This window comes from Ceratosolen solmsi, unplaced genomic scaffold, assembly GCF_000503995.2.
Source record: "Ceratosolen solmsi marchali unplaced genomic scaffold, CerSol_1.0 scaffold30, whole genome shotgun sequence".
Taxonomy (NCBI): domain Eukaryota; kingdom Metazoa; phylum Arthropoda; class Insecta; order Hymenoptera; family Agaonidae; genus Ceratosolen; species Ceratosolen solmsi.
In genome coordinates this window covers 1,989,016-2,008,902 of record NW_011948421.1, presented here as the reverse complement: position 1 = coordinate 2,008,902, position 19,887 = coordinate 1,989,016, and the positions used below count along the sequence as shown (strand labels likewise).

At 33.2% G+C, this 19,887-nt stretch overlaps 1 protein-coding gene across 2 annotated transcripts; it reads left to right on the top strand.

Annotated features, from left to right (window-relative positions):
• The first annotated feature begins 1,667 nt into the window (after positions 1 to 1,667).
• yps (Y-box binding protein ypsilon schachtel) lies at positions 1,668 to 18,301 on the top strand. Of its 2 annotated transcripts, XM_011498407.1 has the most exons (7): positions 1,668 to 1,975; positions 6,987 to 7,050; positions 10,931 to 10,964; positions 12,523 to 12,769; positions 12,848 to 13,194; positions 16,984 to 17,046; positions 18,217 to 18,301. In XM_011498407.1, the coding sequence occupies exons 1-7, from the start codon at positions 1,837 to 1,839 to the stop codon at positions 18,271 to 18,273; spliced, it is 951 nt and encodes a 316-aa protein (XP_011496709.1). In that variant the 5' UTR covers positions 1,668 to 1,836; the 3' UTR covers positions 18,274 to 18,301. The 2 variants fall into 2 exon arrangements, with proteins under 2 accessions (XP_011496709.1, XP_011496710.1); XM_011498408.1 differs by lacking the exon at positions 16,984 to 17,046 and having other exon boundaries at positions 1,670 to 1,975.
• The last annotated feature ends 1,586 nt before the right edge of the window (positions 18,302 to 19,887 follow it).

Below are 19,887 nucleotides of genomic sequence, written 5' to 3'. Positions count from 1 at the left end.
TTGCTTTTAATAGAAAATTAAAGTTCTTTCTTGTCTACTTAAAGAAACAATTACATTGATTATCATTACAGAAAAATTAGATTGCAATGTTGTAGATAAAGAAAATTAATTAATTTATTTGCAATTTGAACGAGCGGGTGAAGTAACGGCGACATTTCTTCATGCACGCTTTCACAGCTTTTACTATTTTAATTGTCCAAATCGCCAATCGTAAAAATGTAGGTATTTAATCGAGCGGAATTTATTAAAAATGTTTCTGACTTTGACTATCACCAAATAATAATATGAAATAAAAATTGCAGCAGTTAATTTAATTAATTATGTTAAGTTATATAAGCTACAATTACTATAATTGCTATAATTCCAAGAAATTTTACCGATTTAATTGCGACATGTATGCTTCGATTTGGATTTTATATCATATAAGTGCGAGTGTACGTAGCAATGGGCAAAAGATGCTAATTTTTAATTTCTTTAATAAATCAATAATAATGTGACGAAAGTACTCTTATTAATAGCCCTTCCATCTTTAAAGGCCCAATATTTAAACGAAATCTCATCGAGAATTAACAATAAAGGTAATTTAATTCTGCTTCTCAAGGCATCTCGATATTTTTGCTTATTTCAAAAAAAAAAAAAAAAAAAAAAAAAAAAAAAATTAAAAAATTAAAAAATTAAAAAATGCTCAATATTTCACAAATGCATCAGCATCGTGAAAGAAGGAAAAAGTTCCTTCGTCCTACAAACGCAACAGACGGATAATTGTAAAAATTGAAAAAAGATTAAGACGCGTTGTCTCTTTTTCACGTTAACGACTAATATGACAGCAACGGACAGCAATCGCGATGCGATCGTAATGCAAAAAGTGAATGCTTTTTATAGGTCGAATGATCGAATAGTCGAATAGTCGAATGGGAGCGTAATTAAATTGCCATTGGTATAATCACAATATCGGTTATTGTTCTCAACAACAAACACTCGGAACGAATGGTCGTCGAGCGCTCGTCCAAGTCCCAGACGCTAATGTCGTGGTGGATGAATTCGCAACGAAATGGTAAATTCGCACTCGCGGACGCACTAGTAGTCCTCTCGACACTAGCCGGGCGGGAAAATAAATTCTCCCTTAAAGAAGTTGACATGACCGAGGCAATGGGCGATTGTGACGGGCGTAAGTACGCGTTAGTGACCGTTGTCGACTAAAGCAATGAGGGCTGGGCCGTCAGCTTCGACCGGCCAAAACGGTGCATATCTATAAGCAGAGAGGGACCGCGCGTTTGCTCCGTTACCCCGGTTGCCGCGCGCCAAATCTTCTTCTCCTTATTATTAATCATCAGTTCTCTCTCTATCATTCTCCCCTCCAAGCCGTCGTCGCCCCTCACTGTTCCGCCGTTCCCCACCGTCGCACACGCTAGCATTCCCCCGTTCACCCTTCCTCGGCGACTGGCCATTAGCCGCGCGGTGTGCGAGTCGCGCCATGTTTGTGGACGTGCGCGCTCGCGAGTACGAGCGAGATAAAACGAGCATAGCCAGGCTGCAAGAGAGAAAGCACCGAATGTCGATTGTGTAGGGATGCGGCAAGGAAGGGCGTACGGTGGTAGTGGTAGGAGTGGTAGTGGCGGCGGCGGCGGCGGCGGCGGTGGTGGTGGTGGTGGCGGTGGTGGTGCGCATCCGTCGGCGGCTCGGCGGCTGCTCGGCTCCGCTCGGCTCGTCAGAAGGGAACCAACAGTGCAAGCGTGAAAGACGGGAGAACATCTAGGTTCGGCAGCGGCGTGTCCAACACCTTACACACACCACCATCACCATCTCTCCATCTAAGTAAAAACAACAAAAACGGCTATGGCTGACCCGGAAAAGCAGCCCGAGCAGCAACAGCAGCAGCAGCAGCAGCCGCAGCAGCAACAGCAACCCACTCAGCAGATCCAACAGCAGCCACAGCAACAAGCCAAGGCTACTCAACAGCAGAAATTGGTCCTCGGTGAGTCGACGTCTTTACCTTAGTTCTTGTCGTCCACTCATGATATTCTGACTCGCCCCACCCGATCACCAATCGCCACGTTGTCGTCCTCGTCGTCGTCGTCGTCGTCGTCGTTGTCGTTGTCGTTGTCGTTGTCGTTGTCGTTGTCGTTGTCGTTGTCGTTGTCGTTGATCGCCACGTTGTCGTCCCGTTGTCGTTGTCGTTGTCGTTGTCGTTGTCGTTGTCGTTGTCGTTGTCGTTGTCGTTGTCGTTGTCGTTGTCGTTGTCGTTGTCGTTGTCGTTGTCGTCGTCGTCGTCGTCGTCGTCGTCGCTATCCTGCTCATTATTCTCGTCGTCGCCGTTGTTGCTATTGCTGTCGTTATCGTATCATTGCTATTACCGTCACCATCGTTGCCGTTGCCGTTGCGTTGTTGTCGTTGTCGTTGACGATGATGTCGATATCGATGTCGATGTCGATGTCGATGTCGATGTCGATGTCGATGACGATGACGATATCGATATCGTTGATGATGTCGGCGTTGTTGTTGTCGTTGTCGTTGTTATTGTCATCATTATCGATATCGACATCCTTGTTGCACTCGTACTCATACCCGTACCCGCCGATGCAACGGAGCAGCCGTGCGCGCAAACGAGGGGCAATTCGTGCACGTGCCCCCCGCGCTACGGGGGGACGCTTCGTCGGAAGGACAAGGAGAGTGAGTGATGCGGTCGCGCGATCCACGCCGTAATGGCGCATAATCCGAAAGATGGAGAGAGAGAAGAGACGCGGTCGCGCGGTAGAATCAGCATCAGCATCAGCAACAACAGCAACAACACAGCAGCGCGCTAGTTCCTCTGTGTATTACCTAAGAACCATGTGGCCGGCGCATTTTCTTTCTCTCTCTCACTCTCATTCGTCAAAACATTCACGAGCAACCCCATGTTTTTTATCGAGCTTGCGACTTGCTACGACGTCTTTCCGTGCATTTGTAGCGGCAATCGTGATTATTCTCCGGATGGCTTTCTTAACTCCGAATATCCTCCATTAGCTCGCAAGTCAAAGGAGTGAGAGAGAGAGAGAGGGGGAGAGAGAGAGAGAGTGAGTGAGTGCGAGCGAATGAGGGGCATGAAATCGAGCGCGCGTTCTTCCTCTTATCGCGACTGCCGCCGTCCTTCCCTTTCTCGGAATCTTCGAACGCGTGCTCTCGGCGTGGCGCACGAGGCTAACGAGCTCGAGCGCACGCTTCCCCGTGGCGCGCCTCGAGAGTCCTCCGAGTCGGCTTCATCACCCTCCCCGCCCCACCTCCCGCGGTGCACGTACACCGTTGCTACGAAGGATGCTCACATTTTCATTCGGCCTTTATAACCTCAAAATCGTAATTTCGAGGCTGATAAACGAGGAAAGAGGAGCGATTTCCGCGCTTTAAGATATTTCGGTCTTATCTCGCGTTTTTTTTCTTCTGGCATTGACTGCTTTCTAACAATACCTTTTTTCTTTTTCGTTTCCGATATTGGCGTTATTTTATCGCTAAACGTTATAATACCCTCATCATCTTCCGTTCGCCATTCTTTGATTACATAAGTGAGAACGTATTTTCATCGTTTATCTTTCTGTTCGTCTTGCTATATTATACGTACGAGCTATCTTTCGAGCTGCATAGGGACGAATACCATGAAACTGAGAAAGAGAAAGAGTGGGGTTAGAGGGTTAAAGAGAGAGAGAGAGAGAGAGAGAGAGAGCGGGAGAGGGAGAGGGAGTCGACGATTGGGAGAGGGAGGATAAATTGAGCCGTGCTGTGTCATTAAACTATATCTTTCCGTACGTATGTGCACGTTGTTTTGACGTAAAAAAAGATGAGAAAGATAAAGTGAGGGAGAAAAGCGAATGGTGGGGAAAAATTGAACAGGAGTAGCATTTCGACAAATCTGTTTTGGCCTGTGTTTTAAAGGATATACAATCGAAACAGGAACACGTGGATAATTATAGAACTCCACTAATGCTGAACATTCCATTATGATTTGACATCATTCGAGAAATTTATTTATAAGGAATTTATATTTAGCTAAATAGACTATAGATTTATGAACAATTTTGATCAAACCTTAATTTTTGCCTTGATCGTGCTTATAACAATACCTCAATTTATTGATTATCGTGATAAATTTTTATATATACATTGCTAAAAAGTCCTGTACGCTGTATAAACTAACTAAACGTTACACAATATCTAATCGTTGAAGAGACAGATCATCGAAACATACAACATACAACATAAAACAGAAAATATATAAATATCTCTTTAAATAATTAAAGAAGAGTTTTATAAGGTTTCCTCTTTGATGTTTATTCTGTGAATATAAATTAATTTCTATGCAAATTAACGAGATTCTCGTATATCTGTAAAAAACAAATTTTAGCCGTCTATTAAGAATATCAAAATTTTCTATTTATATTTATCGTATTTGATTGAATCATATTTCACATTCGGCAAAAATTTAATCTTTTAACCGATTGCATTTTGTTATATTTATATAAACATCGGTAAATGGTTAAAATTGTTTTATTTATCTATGTTCATTCATAATTACGTATATCCGTAAGACATCAAACATAACCTAACTTTTTTACACGATCCACATGTTTCAAACAAATTATTACATCTAACTACTGACATTTGTTTAATTATTATTACTCGTGATAAGGACTGTGATTTCAATATATATATTTTTTCTTTTGAAATTTATAAACTTTATTATTAAACAATTAAAATTAATTAAAATTAACTAATAAATTATTGTCGCAGTATAATAATTGACCCGGGCTTTGACAAAATGTATTTCTTTCGATTTGAGTAAAATTTTAATTGATAAATAAGAGTCTAAAGAAAATGAGACGACGCGACATAATGTATTACATTCAAAGTGTTTACATCTTGTATCATACATATGCTGCCAGATCCATGCTTCGAAATTCGTTAACGTGACTTTGTGGAAACATAATGATTATTGTATATTATAATGTATAAAAATATATATATAAATTAAATTTACTGTAAAAACAAACTTTTTGATTACATATTTATGGTGCATTTACGAATACTTACACGAAACAGTACTTTGGTGTTAATCATGTCAATTATATATTCAATTTCTCTTCGTTTCTTGAACAATCATTAATCAATACATAGCATAATTAGCACGATAGATTCTATATAAAACTTCAAGTAAATATAAATTTAATTTCTTATTTTTAAGAAGGAAAATTTTTATTCAAATACTTTTCAACTATGGAAAGATTACAAAAGCTAAGGCCACATAATAATTTGAAAAATTATAATTTATACGATATTCTTTATAATTTCACTATAAGTAATCTATTGGAAACTATTAGAAGAGAAATATTTAATTGTGAATATGTAGTAACTTTAAGATCAAAATGATATAACTTTAATGAGATGAATATATGTGTATAATCGTTATATTTTTAAAGTTCAATATCTTATGAAAATTGAATAAATACGGATAAAATTAATGGAATTTCATTTAGTCATTGTTAATTGTTCATAAGCAGATTATTGTTTATTTTAATATATGTCTTAAATATAATAATTAATTATTATTTGCCGCAGGATGGTACACAGCGAGGAGTTAACGTCGATATTAAGAATATATGTTGTAATTTACCTTAAATACTATTTGCATAAAATTTATATGCTAATTATTATATAATGAATATTAAATTCAAATTTACAAAAAAAAAAATTGTGTTCGAAATGGTAAATTATCGGCTTGATGTTTTAAAATTAAAGTATATATTAATTTCCTCCAATAATAACTGTTACATAAATAACTATTTTTTATGTAAAACAAATCATGGCTTGACAATTGAAGAATATTGCATATAAACATAATTCTATCGTTACTAACTCTATAGTTCTAGCATTACTAGATAATAAATTATATTATTTCGATATAACAAAGTTTTTACTATATTCTTTTTAACATGAACAAAGAAAAATAAATATATAATCGTAGACTTAATAATAGATGAGACAAGCATTTTATATGTAAAGCAGTTCCTAATTTAATAATTTGTATTTTTTATTATTATTATTAGATGAATACTTTAGTAATCAGTGGTTATTTAATTTTTTATAATTGTTCATTATTTATATGGTCTTTACTTTTCATATGTATTTTAATATTTCTAAAATAAATGTATTCATTATTCTAATAAATATATTTTATGTACTAGCAGCAAATTGTCAGAAATGACAATGAATTAAATGAGATTAACAATGAGATTTACTAAATATGGCATTATGAAAGCGCAAAGATTTTTATTCTATAGAAAAGTTTAGTATTGTTTTATTGGTTTGTGGATGTAAAACATCATGATTGATTATGTATGTACATCTTGTCGATTTTTTTTTTTTTTTTTTTTTTTTTTTTTTTTTTGAAAATGTCGTTACTTAGTACATAAAAATAGTATAGAAAAAAAAAATTAAATATATGTGCGTTCATGTACGATGTAGGAAAAGACAAATTAATATCTTTTAAAGATTTAATGATTTAAAGATTTGTACATTAAATTGTTTAGTAAATTTTATCATATTTAAAAAAAAAAAATACATTAATTTTATACATTTTATTTAATACAATTTACCAAATGTTTTATAAAGAATATTGTTTCTTTAAACCATTTGTTATTTATAGCATTAGTTATAAATACAGTAGTTTTCAATAATTAGTTGTAGCTGAAGAATATAGGAAAACATGGTAAATGTGTTCGATTTGCATTAACCAAGTAATTTTATAACGCGATTAGACAAAATATAATATTGGTAATATACATGCATGACTTTCTGTTTAATCCGAAAAACGAATTACAGTGGCATTCATTATTGGTTATATTATTCATTATTGGGTATATTAATAGTAAATCGTAGAATTAATAATTAGTAATTTTTCGCACAAATATACTGTTTAATAATTAACCTGCTATTAATTATATTTATTTTTTTATTTTCAGCTAACAAAGTTAAAGGAACTGTTAAATGGTTCAACGTAAAAAGTGGCTACGGATTTATCAACAGGTCAGATATTTCTTTTTTATTCGTTATTTATGTGAGAATTGATTTCTATATATCCTCCTCTACCCTACATCACATCGCTTATTTAATTTTCAAATTTTTTTTTTTTTTTATACAAATAAAAGTTTAAAATTGTGAAAAATTCCATACATAATTAGTAACTTATCATGTGTTATTACAGAAAACATACTTCCAGTATTAGAAAGGATAAAATCAGTTATAATTACATGTAATAATTTTAGACATTATTATATCGATGTAAATAAAAAATTTTATTTTATTTATTTTTTTTTTTTTTTTTTTTTTATATCAAATTTGGCAAAATTCGAGTACGAGTTCAATTTTCTAAATTAATTTAATTTCAGTAATTTTATTTAATTTAATTTAATATATTTAATTCGTTACGCTTTACTGTACTATTGAAAAGTGCTTCGGCTTGTGTTCTAAGATTTTGGAAAAGTAATAAGTGTAAGAAGTTTGTCTTGTGTCCTGTTATAAAATAATATTTATCGATTATGCAAATAATTACAACGCCTCATAATTTGACAATTTAATTAAGTTTTTTGCCCGATGCATTTTTTACATCATGTTATTGAAAATAATGTATTAACGTAACTTTACATCATAATTATAAAAAATAATTGCAAATTATGTTAGAACTTAACGTGAATATTTGTATTTGCACTGGTTTCGTATCCTGTGATTCATTCGAAACGCTCAGTCGACTGAAAGTACTTGGACGTCGTTTCAACGTAACAATTAGTACGTCAGGACCGAATATTCTATACGCCACGCACGCACGCGCACGCGCGCGCGCGCGCACACACACACACAGCACCTCTATATTCGCTCGCTCGCATTTCATTACTTAATGAGCCTAAGGAGGCTCAGTTTATTTCTATTCGGCTGAAGAGCAGCGTAACGCCAGTGAAATTTTGTCGCGATAGAAATCGCGCGCAATTAATAGCGCGCAACAAAAAAAGAAAAAAAGAAAAAAAAAAGGAACGAAACAAAGAAAAATGGTAAAATAAAAAATAATACGAATTATAAAATGTGAAAAAGGAGAATTTGTCGTCTAAGAGCTTGTAATATATATATATGAAAATGCTCGTTTGTTTCCAAACGAGCGACTGACTGATTTTCTTGAGCGCATCGTGTGCCATAGCTTCGTCCGCGAAAGAAAGTTAGATCGCGTCAACGGAAAAAGTCGAGCGGACATATTGCACGCGGACGTAGTGCCCCTGTGGAGGGCGACGGTGAAGAGACGGTGGAGGTGGAGCGTTGGGAGGGTGGAGGGGGTTGAGAGGGGGGGGGGGAGGAGGGCGACGACATACCGTCGCATTGTGCGCGCGAATACACGCGTCACACGTTGGCGCGCGAACTCCTCGCCTATTTCTAGGCCTTACTTTATTCTTGGCCAACGGCCAAAAACTCTACCCCCACCCCCCACCCCCCACCCCTCCCTCGTGAAGCACCTTTACTCGCCTCGCATAACGCGGCAAGAGTGGCAACGCGCCGAAATTAGGGACTCCGGCCTCTCCATATTCACCAACTGTTTAAGGGGAAACACGTGATTGGAGCACTCGATTAATTGCCGTTATCTCGAGCAATTGCACCGTCTTGATCAATGGCGCTGAAAATGCACGAAAACATGGTGCTGTTGGGATGATCAGAGAGATATAGATGGGAATGGAGTCTACTCCATAATAAAGGCCGTCCTTTATTTTCTCGAGAAGGGTCGAAGGCTGTGCTCTGGCCGGCATTGATTTTTGCATTTTTCGATTGTTGTGGATTTTGAGAGTCGCGGATACGTAGGATCGAACTAACTCAGATTATGGCTTTTGCATTTGGAGCGCGTAGGAGGTAAAGGCACGCGGCTTCTCGAAACGCAACGAGCAAAGGACAAAAATGTACATTATTATCGTAGTTAGAGGCACTTGTAAAGAAGTTAGTAAGAAGAGAGGAATAGGGAACGAGGCATTTCTTCTAGTCAACGGCAGATAAGATTTAATCGGTTCAACTTTTACCCGAGACGACCACTCGTACGTACTACCTCACTCGAGATTGGCTAGGACGGGCGGTATTTTCGATTTTCTTCGCGTACATTAGTTATCGCAGTGATAATTTCATAACATCAATGGTAAAGAGACGGAAACAAAATTAAGTACTTAAGAACGATAACTTTCCAATGCTACAATACTATAATTATTTTTTACATAGAGTTTATCGATTATGCAATCAATTTTCTGCACATAGATGAACTTTTCAAAACCTTTCATAATTTATCAATTTCCATCACACTATTATTCTTTATCAATGAAACTGCTCTTTTTACTAATTGACTACTTATTTCTTTTTTGCTTTATTTTTTATGACTAAAGTAGATCATTAATTTTATAAAATTGTCCGTTTATTCATTACCGTTGTGGTTAGCGGGAGAAGGGGGGGGGCGCAAAGAAAAAAGGCAAAATTATCCAAGATGGAAAATTTGGTTAATATATACGTTAATTTTATACAGATTGGAACGTCTTATTGACATGACCGACTTTACTGCCTTAACACAATATTTATTAATAATTATTTTCTTAGCTTTTAATTCTTCAAGGCGCGTTTATATATTAATTTAATTATACCCTTAACTATTATCTACTTAGGTGTGTGTCGTGTGTGTCGTGCGTGCATGTTTCCTACATGTAGATAGATATAAGTTTATTACGCTAACGAACGAAGTATCGCAAACTTTCGATCATTTTTTTTCTTCTTCTTTTTTTTTTAACTCGAATGCACAGAAACTCGTGCGCTTCTATAAATGCAAAATATTGCAATCGATCGGACATAAATAATTAAAAACATTCGCGAACTCCACGAATTATGTATAGACGGTAAAAGCTCATAGTGTCATGAGTTTTCAAAAGAATGACTCTAAAAAAGCAATTGTTTTATAACAGCCTAGAAGTGCACACATATTGAATAGGCATTTTGGATTCTAGAGATTCTTAATAATACCCGCAGAAGCCATATAATTACTAGATTTACTTGTAAGCGTGCTCCCATAAGCGTATGCAGTCACTTCGACGACATAGAAGTATTCACGAGATTGGTGAAAGAAGCCACAGTGGTTTATACACTGGACTGACATAATTGAGAGAGGGAAGAAGAGCGAGCGAGCGAATGAGAAAGAGAGAGAGAGAGAGAGAGAGAGAGAGAAAGAGAAAGAAAGAAAGAGTCAGAAGTAATACGGTTCCGAATTTTTCCCTTCGTTTTTGTCTCCATTATTTAAAGTTTCGTATATATATTTTATAATTATCATATCTAATACGATTAAATTTTTTTCGAATCTTACTATAAAAATTCTCATGTTACATATTGAAATTGTTTCAGTTGCGTCATAGCAATTAAATTTCTAAAACTTACCGATAAATGTTATTCAAATTACATTACAATATCCCGAATACACATGACAAACCATCAATTTTATTTTCTATTCGTAAAAATTAAGTGTTAACATTATTTAAAAATTAATCCAAATTTGTTATTAATTAATTACTCAAAATATTTCTTTATTCCGTTAAATGATCTACTTTTCTAATCGTTGTAAATGCCTTTTTATTATGTATTTGAAAAATAAAAGGTTTTATCACTAAATAGTATCTACACCATATTTATTTTATTTAAACGTTGGAAGGTTAAATTTAATTTTTCTGTCATTTTTATTTTTATTTAATGAAAGAGCTGGAATTTAATTATAAACCTAATTTTGTATTCATTTTACAATAATACATTAACCGTTGAAGCATAATTAATTGTATAATCTATTATTATAATTAATTAATTAATGAAAACATTTTATCTGACGAGTCTTTTTTCATTTGTTTTCTTATAGGAATGACACCAAAGAAGACGTATTTGTTCATCAAGTGAGTATTAAAAAAAAAATTAAATACATTATTAAAGTTATAAAAGAGAAAAATAATATTAAGAAAATGTGAAATTCTTTAAATATGTAAATTTAACAATAATTTTTTAAACTACATTAATTTAATAGAATTATGAAAAAGATATTAGGTATATAATTTTATTAAAAATATCGTTTATTTTTTCGATTTTTGGAAAATCAATTGGTTAGCTGTTTTTGCTTTATTCCGAAGTAAGATTGTGCTTTAAATTTTAGCTAATGTAATAAATATTCTTCATACACGTTCATAAATATTTTTTGTACTTCATTTTTCATTTAATAAGAGCTTATGCGTTTTATATATAATTTTCACTTGAGCTCTTAATTCAGATTTGTATAGTTTGTGTAAATACAGAAATTTGTTGTTTTAATACGTATTATTAAGATATTTTAATAACTTTGAAAATCTCTGAAGAAGCATTGGACGTGTATGATTGGTAATACGCGAATCACTATGTAGTAATTGAAAATTCTGCCATTTTTCCAGTTGAGCATGTAGATTATATACGAGGATAATCGTAATAGTTTTTTCTTTTATTTATTTGCTTATCTTCCGGTTTATATAAGTTTTGATATCATTTTTGTTGTTGTTTTTTTTTTTTGTGGCTACAAGCTGCTTTAAGTTCCATATTTGCTTCAAGAGTGGAGCTCGAAAGGGACATTAAATGTGAATAGGGGTTGCCAACATAAATGAAGTATTTTTGTAGAGTGTATTAATTTTATAGGATGAAAAGAATGACGAGAAAAATGTATTGAAACACTTTTTCTGTTTTTATGAAGGCGTAGCCTTAATTTTATTCCTATATGTAATTTATATTGTCAATCAAGCTGATTAGGAATATTATTGATTTTCCTGAAGTAATGTACACGTAGTATTTATCACGGTAACTGTTTTTTAAATCTCTTGTAAATTACATTTACCTACTATGCATAGTGCATTGACGCGCGCGCGCGCGTGTGTGTATGTGTTTACGTTGAAAAAAGATACTAGAAATTATAAATTAAATGGAGAGTTTATTAATGGCAAATGTTTTTTTAAACAACAGTATATAATTATTATGAAATCGACTTACAAAGTCACGTGCACTTAGTGCATCGCTATTCTAATATATAAAATTAGTTTATTTTAATTTATCACTGGAATCTCCGATTTTCCTTCATTATTAAATTACGTGCTAATTTAACCGATGAAAACATAAAAAAATTAAAGCAACTTATGAAAAATAACAATATTCAAATCAACAAATCGGGAAATTATTCTAATGCAAGTGTTTGACTTCGAAACCACGTAGGCATTTATTGGTATTGGACGAGAAGGTGTCGTTCGCCAAAAGTTTCATTAATTCTTTTAATATGTCCATTCGATTGCTCTATATTATAATCTAAGGCGATGACGAAAGCAGGGGCGCCTGCTCGCTTGTTTGCTTGCTTAAATTACTTGCAATGCTTGTGTGCGTGCTTAAGTGCGTGCGTGCGTGTAACAAAGGCCAATATAATAGAAGAGCGCATTGAAATTTCAGTCGGCCATCATAAAGAACAATCCGAGGAAAGCCGTGAGAAGCGTCGGCGATGGGGAGGTCGTCGAATTCGACGTGGTGATTGGCGAGAAAGGTAACGAAGCGGCCAACGTGACCGGGCCGGATGGCGAAGCAGTCAAGGGCTCGCCCTACGCGGCTGACAAGCGCCGCAATTATCGTCAATACTACAAGCGGGGCGGCTCTCGGCCTCTGCGCAGAAAAGGCGAAGGCCCGGAGGACTACGAGTCCGGTAAGTATTGATAACGGAAAGGAAGCGCCCGGGAATGAGCGAAACTCTTTGTAAAATCGATGTCCATTGTTATTGTAGGCGAGGGCGGCAAGACCGGTGACGAGCAGAGTGGCGGCGAAGGCGGCGGCGGCGGAGGAAGCCAACATCGACGTTACAGGCCTCGACAAAAGTTCGATGGCTACTACCGGGTTAACAGGCGCTCCGGAATCGGCGGAACTCAGCAGTCGGACAACGGCAGCGGGACCGAGGCTGCGACCCAGGGCAGCGAGCAGGGGACCGACGGCGAGGGCGGGGGTCCGCGTTCGGGAACCCGGGGCCGGGGCGCTCTGTCGAGGCGATTCTTTCGGCGACACTACCGAGGCAGTCGCGGAGTCGGAGCCGCCGGTGGCGGACCTACCAGGCGCCCTCGCAGTCAGGATGGCCAGGTACGTCTGTGAGGGACAGGGGTTTGGGCAATCGCACGTTGAACTAGTCCCCGGACTCACCTAACATTTGTTATTGTCCGTGTGCTTATGGGCGACAAGGTGTGCGCGTCTCGATAGCCATTATTTGTCGGGGGATGCACACCGATTTCGTCCTCCACGCGAACTGTTCAGTGTCACCGATATATTTACGGCACTCTCTACTCAAACATTTACGCTCTTTCTCTTATCTGCTGCTTTAATAGGAGCTTTTCGATGTAATTGCTAGTGATTATCATAATTGTCAAATTAATGAAAAGAATATCGATCAAGCCCTTCTTCTCATTCATTTGTCCTCCATGTATTTTCAAGAACGAACTTGGCTACAATTTGGCGCGCGATGTTTTAACAAATTTTTAAAATCCGCCCTACGACCTTTGGCGAAAGTACCAGAATTTAATACGATAATACCATGCGCATTGTGTTGATGTTTACAGTAACGTGAGTATGTAGTTATGCTATTAGGGGGGATCGTAAAAATAAAATATCTCAGGAAACGATCCCATAATTTGTCTGCCCAAATTACTTTATAGTTGATTTTCTTGTCTTCGAAGTAGATGAAAAAAGAAACGAGAAAAACGCATAGAAACGAAAACAAACATCATCGCACTTTTATCAACATCATTCCATTTAACATTCAAAAATAAAAATTAAAAAATTAAAAACCTATATGCGCCATTACGTAATTTCTAAACATCTCTGTACAAGTTGCACATCTTTTAAATAATATAAAATCTATTTTATAGTGATCGTGGTGTGTTAATATGAAAGGTATCAATGTTAAATGTGATCTTGAACATACATCGAACTTTATCAAAATAACGTTGAGTAATGAAATCTTTCTTTCAGAGATAAATACTTTTTATAACGTTGTTTTCGCACCAAAGTTCTCATATATTCATTGAATATATATTTTCATAAATATATCATATAGATGAAATTCAATCATTAATAAGGTTTCAAATAGAAAAAATAAAAATGTTATAATTTATAGCTTCATAATATTGTATATTTATGACATTGAGGAGAAGAAAATGGTTTTACGTAAGATTTTTTGTTGTTTCCGTTCGTTTTGTTTTAAAAAAGATCAGACAACAAATTATTTCATTATATCAAATTTATTGATATGCTAAAAAATGAAAATACGATAATAGTTAAAAAAAAAAAAAAAAAAGAAGAAAGAAAGAAAAAGAAAAAAAGTCACATTAGTATAATCATCCTGATGTTTTTCTTTCTTTTCACGTAACTTCCCTCTAAATTACTACCTTATTCTTATTAAATAATTATTTTTTTTTCTTTATACTAATAATCTATGAGTTTACCGCGTCTCGAATGCAAATATTTATCAACAATTTCGATAATTTGTTTCTTCTGCATGTAGTACCTTCAATGTTTCATGAGAGTTACTTATAATAAACTATAAAATAATTAATTGTAATAAATATTATATTCAAACTGTTTATGAATTTGAATGCCCAGAAAATAGGCTTAGTTGTCATATCAATTTGTTAGTATAATTTTGAAAATGATTTTTCTATATTTAACTGGCAGTGATCGAGCTAATTGTTTTTATTGTGGTAATGTCTTCTTATAGTCGTCTTCTTGGTTATATTTGCTCTTTTGAATTTCATTGTGAAAAACCCGCACCTTAAATTCTTTATTTTGCACTTTTCTTTCTTTCATTCTTTCATCTAACACAACCTGGTTACTGGAAAATCTCGAAAATGTATTTGTATCTCAATTGTTATTGGCATTTGAGTTTAAAAATCGAGTTCTATCATTATTTATTTATCTAACCGTAATTATTGATTTTTCAATTCATACTATTGTTTGCTAAAAATACAAAGTGGTAGATGTTTTTCTTAAATCTCTTAAATCAATTGTAAGAAGAATTTTGATTGTTAATCGAACATTCGAAGCTTCACATTTTTACCACACAAATGGTATTAAAAAATGGTCGTTTGAGACACGTAATAGAAATCTATTTTATCTATTAGATCGAATGCATTATAATAATTATAATATAGCTCTAAAGCATGCCAATTGTAAATTGTAAATTCATAGTGAAACTTGAAAGTTGTGGGCAAAAAATTTACCAATGCATTTATCGTAAAAAATTATTGTTTCATTTTAACTCACTCGAAAGTTTTACACGCATCTTCTAAAATTTGATGTGTAAACACATTGCATTAAAAGGAAAATTTCAATGTATAAATGTAGTATTGAAAATTAAATATTTTTATATTCTTTTTTGTTTATTTATAATAATCGTATAATAAATAAGATTTTATTATGTAATTTTATAATGTAGTAATGTCTCGAATTAGTTTATTAGCATGCATTAGTTTTCCAATTCGTTATTTTTAATTTTTTATAAAATAAAATTTTATAAGATAAAATTTAAAACAGTTTAGAATATCTTCTTGTCAGATTTTTCGACAAAATCATAACGTTTTTCTTATTAGCGCGCGTGTGCGCGCGAACACCTCTATTCATATTATCTGCATATGCAAAAGCAATTATATTTGGGCTAGTTTTACAAATTTATTGATAACGTATGATTTTTAAGAAATTAAAATTCTTGTTTATAAAAATATTAGTGTTGAGTTTTGTATGATTTAGTTAAATAATTGTATCATGAATTTGATTTAGCCTAAACATTGTGTTAATATTTACCACATTCAATTAGTTTGCTAGGTATTGTCGATTTTAGAAATAAAATAAAAATTCATTTATTCTTCTCTATTGGAGTTTATAGTAATTGTCTCTTGTCTAATTTTTCAAACATTTTTCTAAGAATTTATGTCGTTCAGCGATATAAATCTAAATAAAATTTAAGCAATCAATGAAAAATAAAAAATATACGAAGTTGCTAATATTAAAAGATGAGACTTCAATTTACATAACGCTATTATAATTTTGTTAAACAAGGAAATTGAAAATAGTTTTTTTTTTTTTTTTTTTTTTTTTTTATATTGAAAAATACAAGTATCCTGAAATATATTATTTTGAAAAATTATATTTTATTATCCTTTTGTAATCTATCCATATGAGAAATATCATCGTTAATACGACGACGAAATAATTTTTGAAGATTATATATAACATTTTCTTTACAAATATATGATGAGAATATGAATATTGATTATAATAATACCAGGATGTCTTATACTATTTCTTACATTATTAACTGGAAACAAATAAAGCCTTAGACAACAGTACCCAAGTGACGATCGGATAAAACTTATTATCTTACGTATGCAGTAATAGACTTTGTAAGGGTTTGGATGCAATAAGATAGTTTAATTTGAGATTTTTCACATATATTAATAAAATAAAAGGCGAAAAACTTAATGGATAATTCTTTTATTAATATCACTTTTATTTTAATACGATAATTAGGATTAATTATAATATTGTTCATATCTATTTAAGATAATTTCAAGTGATTTATTAATAGATTGGTGAATCGAGAAAGTTTATTTTTTCGTTATAAACTGTGCGATTAAGTTATTCCAATTAAGATATCGAAAAATCATCTTATTCGAAATTTTCAAAATTTAACGTATCAACAAATTCAAAATCACGTAAAAATTATTGGTAAAGATCCAGTGCTAAATGATCAAGTGTTTTTTACGACAATGATTTTAGTTTCTTTTTTTACAATGCAATGAATTGACATATGGCATACCTCGATTTTTCGTAGTAAAGCTTGGCACACACTGCTGCACGTATCTCTTGTACCATTTTCAGTCGGAGCAGAAGTCGGATGCACCTGTAGAAAAGGATGCACCTGCCGCTGTCCCTGCTCCACAGGTAAATTTAGATTTTTGCACTTTTCGCTTTTTCTTTTGAATTTCGCCAAGTTGTAGCACGTTAGTTCTTTACAAACTTAGTTTAGAATATCCTTTGTTTTGTTTGTTTTCATTTTTTTTTTGTTTTTTTTTTTTTTGTTTTTTTTTTTTTTAATACTTCATTTATTATACGCTTTCCCTTTCGCAATTTCTGTTTATACTATATATAGCAACGGTAACATCGAGCAATCATTATTACCGCTTCTGTTATCGTTAGCGTTATTATTATTGTTATCATAATCATCATCGTCCTAATTATTGTAATTACTCTCCTTACAATTATTGATTACCACTATTAGTACTATTACCACTACTGATACCACCGCTACTACCACTGCTACTACCACTGCCACTGCTACTATTTAAACCATTGCTACTATTGTAGTTTATAAGGTGGAGCTATATTGATTGTTAAAATTTCTGATTTTAGTAACAGTAATAACTTGTAAGCGTTTTCGCGAATCTAAGCTATTATCTGCGAATAAGAAAAAAAAACATTTATTATTGCATTTCAATTTGTATTTTGAGTAAATTTTAAGAATTATTTAAAATTAAGGCCATTATTACGTTAACGAATTATTATTAATTATTATTTAATTAATTATTTATGTTTCTGTGTTTTTTTTTTGTTTGTTTTTTTTTTTTATTTTGTTTTGTTTTTAATGGATATATGTTTAATTAAGCATATTTGTTTATCGAGACGAGGTTGGTACGGCAGTTTGAGCTATAAATGCTTTAAGGCATAACACTTCTTGATAAGTATGTTAATTTTACGTTGCATATTGTCAAATTGAGTTTTTTTTTATTTTTATTTTTTATTTTTTATTTATTTTTTTTTTTTTTTTTTTTTTTTTTTTTTTTTTTTTTTTTTTTTTTTTTTTTTTATTTTTCATGATTATTTATTATAAAAACATTACACTCTATTATATGAAACTATTTAGAACAATCAATGTAGTACAATATAATAAAGTGAATAATGGAATTTTCAAATTTAAGTGAACCTATTTATTGGATGATAATTGTTAACCATAAACTTCGTCGTAGCCTTAACAAATTTTGAAAATAAATGCATCAATTGAAAGCGACATCGAAATCGCAATTCTGTAATAAGTGAAATTTTTACTTCCTCTAGGAGAGTCAGCCGGCGCAGAATAACGCATCCAACACCACCACCGAAGGCACTGCTTAACCATCGACAGTCGTCGCCAATATAAAATCACCATCCCTCTCTACAATAACACTGCGATCTGTTATTAAGTACGAGGCGACGGAAATAAAGTAATGCAAAAAAAACAAAAAAAACAACAACAACAACTACTACTACTACTACTACTACTACTACTACTACTACTACTACTACTACTACTACTACTACTACTACTACTACTACTACTACTACTACTACTACTACTACTACTACTACTACTACTACTACTACTACTACTACTACTACTACTACTACTACTACTACTACTACTACTACTACTACTACTACTACTACTACTACTACTACTACTACTACTACTACTACTACTACTACTACTACTACTACTACTACTACTACTACTACTACTACTACTACTACTACTACTACTACTACTACTACTACTACTACTACTACTACTACTACTACTACTACTACTACTACTACTACTACTACTACTACTACTACTACTACTACTACTACTACTACTACTACTACTACTACTACTACTACTACTACTACTACTACTACTACTACTACTACTACTACTACTACTACTACTACTACTACTACTACTACTACTACTACTACTACTACTACTACTACTACTACTACTACTACTACTACTACTACTACTACTACTACTACTACTACTACTACTACTACTACTACTACTACTACTACTACTACTACTACTACTACTACTACTACTACTACTACTACTACTACTACTACTACTACTACTACTACTACTACTACTACTACTACTACTACTACTACTACTACTACTACTACTACTACTACTACTACTACTACTACTACTACTACTACTACTACTACTACTACTACTACTACTACTACTACTACTACTACTACTACTACTACTACTACTACTACTACTACTACTACTACTACTACTACTACACTACAACAGCTAACAGCAAGCAGCAGCAACAGCAACTCTAAAGACAACAACATTCTATAACAATCGCTATATATATATATATATATATGAAAACAAAACAAAACAACAACAACAAAAAAAAAAAAAAAAAAAAAAAAAAAAATTAAAAAAAAAAGAATGAGAAAAAGAAAGATTACCAGCAAACACTACTCCACAGTCTCCCCACGAAACTTAAATAAAAATACGAAATTGTCAGCTAAAATTGCGGTACGTAATGCAATAACAATGGATAATAACAACACGGCTAAACGATTCAAAGTCAGTAAATGTTTTTGGTAATTCAGCGACGAAAAAATACCACATTGATATGGTTTTAAAGCGAGAGATAAAAGCAGTTAGATCCATTTAGCGAATCCTAAAATGAAGACACACACATAAACAATTTCATTACTACTCAGTATATAATATTATTTTATATTTTTTCTTTTATTTATCTACGTTCTCGTTGACGGTTTTCTTTACGTTTTACTTAAAAGCAATTAAGGTTTGCGCGAACAATATTAATTTTTTCCTACACTTTTGTCTCCGAAAATTGTAACTGCTTATTATTACTATTATTGATTTGAGAATTAGTACTGTAATTTCTGCTACTTAGTACTATAATAATGTCAGCTTACATTCTTAATATTGTTATT

Coding starts and splice junctions, on each gene's coding strand:
- yps (XM_011498407.1), top strand. CDS start 1,837: ATGGCTGACCCGGAAAAGCAGCCCGAGCAGCAACAGCAGCAGCAGCAG. Junction 1,976..6,986: donor ACAGCAGAAATTGGTCCTCG/GTGAGTCGACGT, acceptor TTTTATTTTCAG/CTAACAAAGTTAAAGGAACT. Junction 13,195..16,983: donor CTCGCAGTCAGGATGGCCAG/GTACGTCTGTGA, acceptor TACCATTTTCAG/TCGGAGCAGAAGTCGGATGC.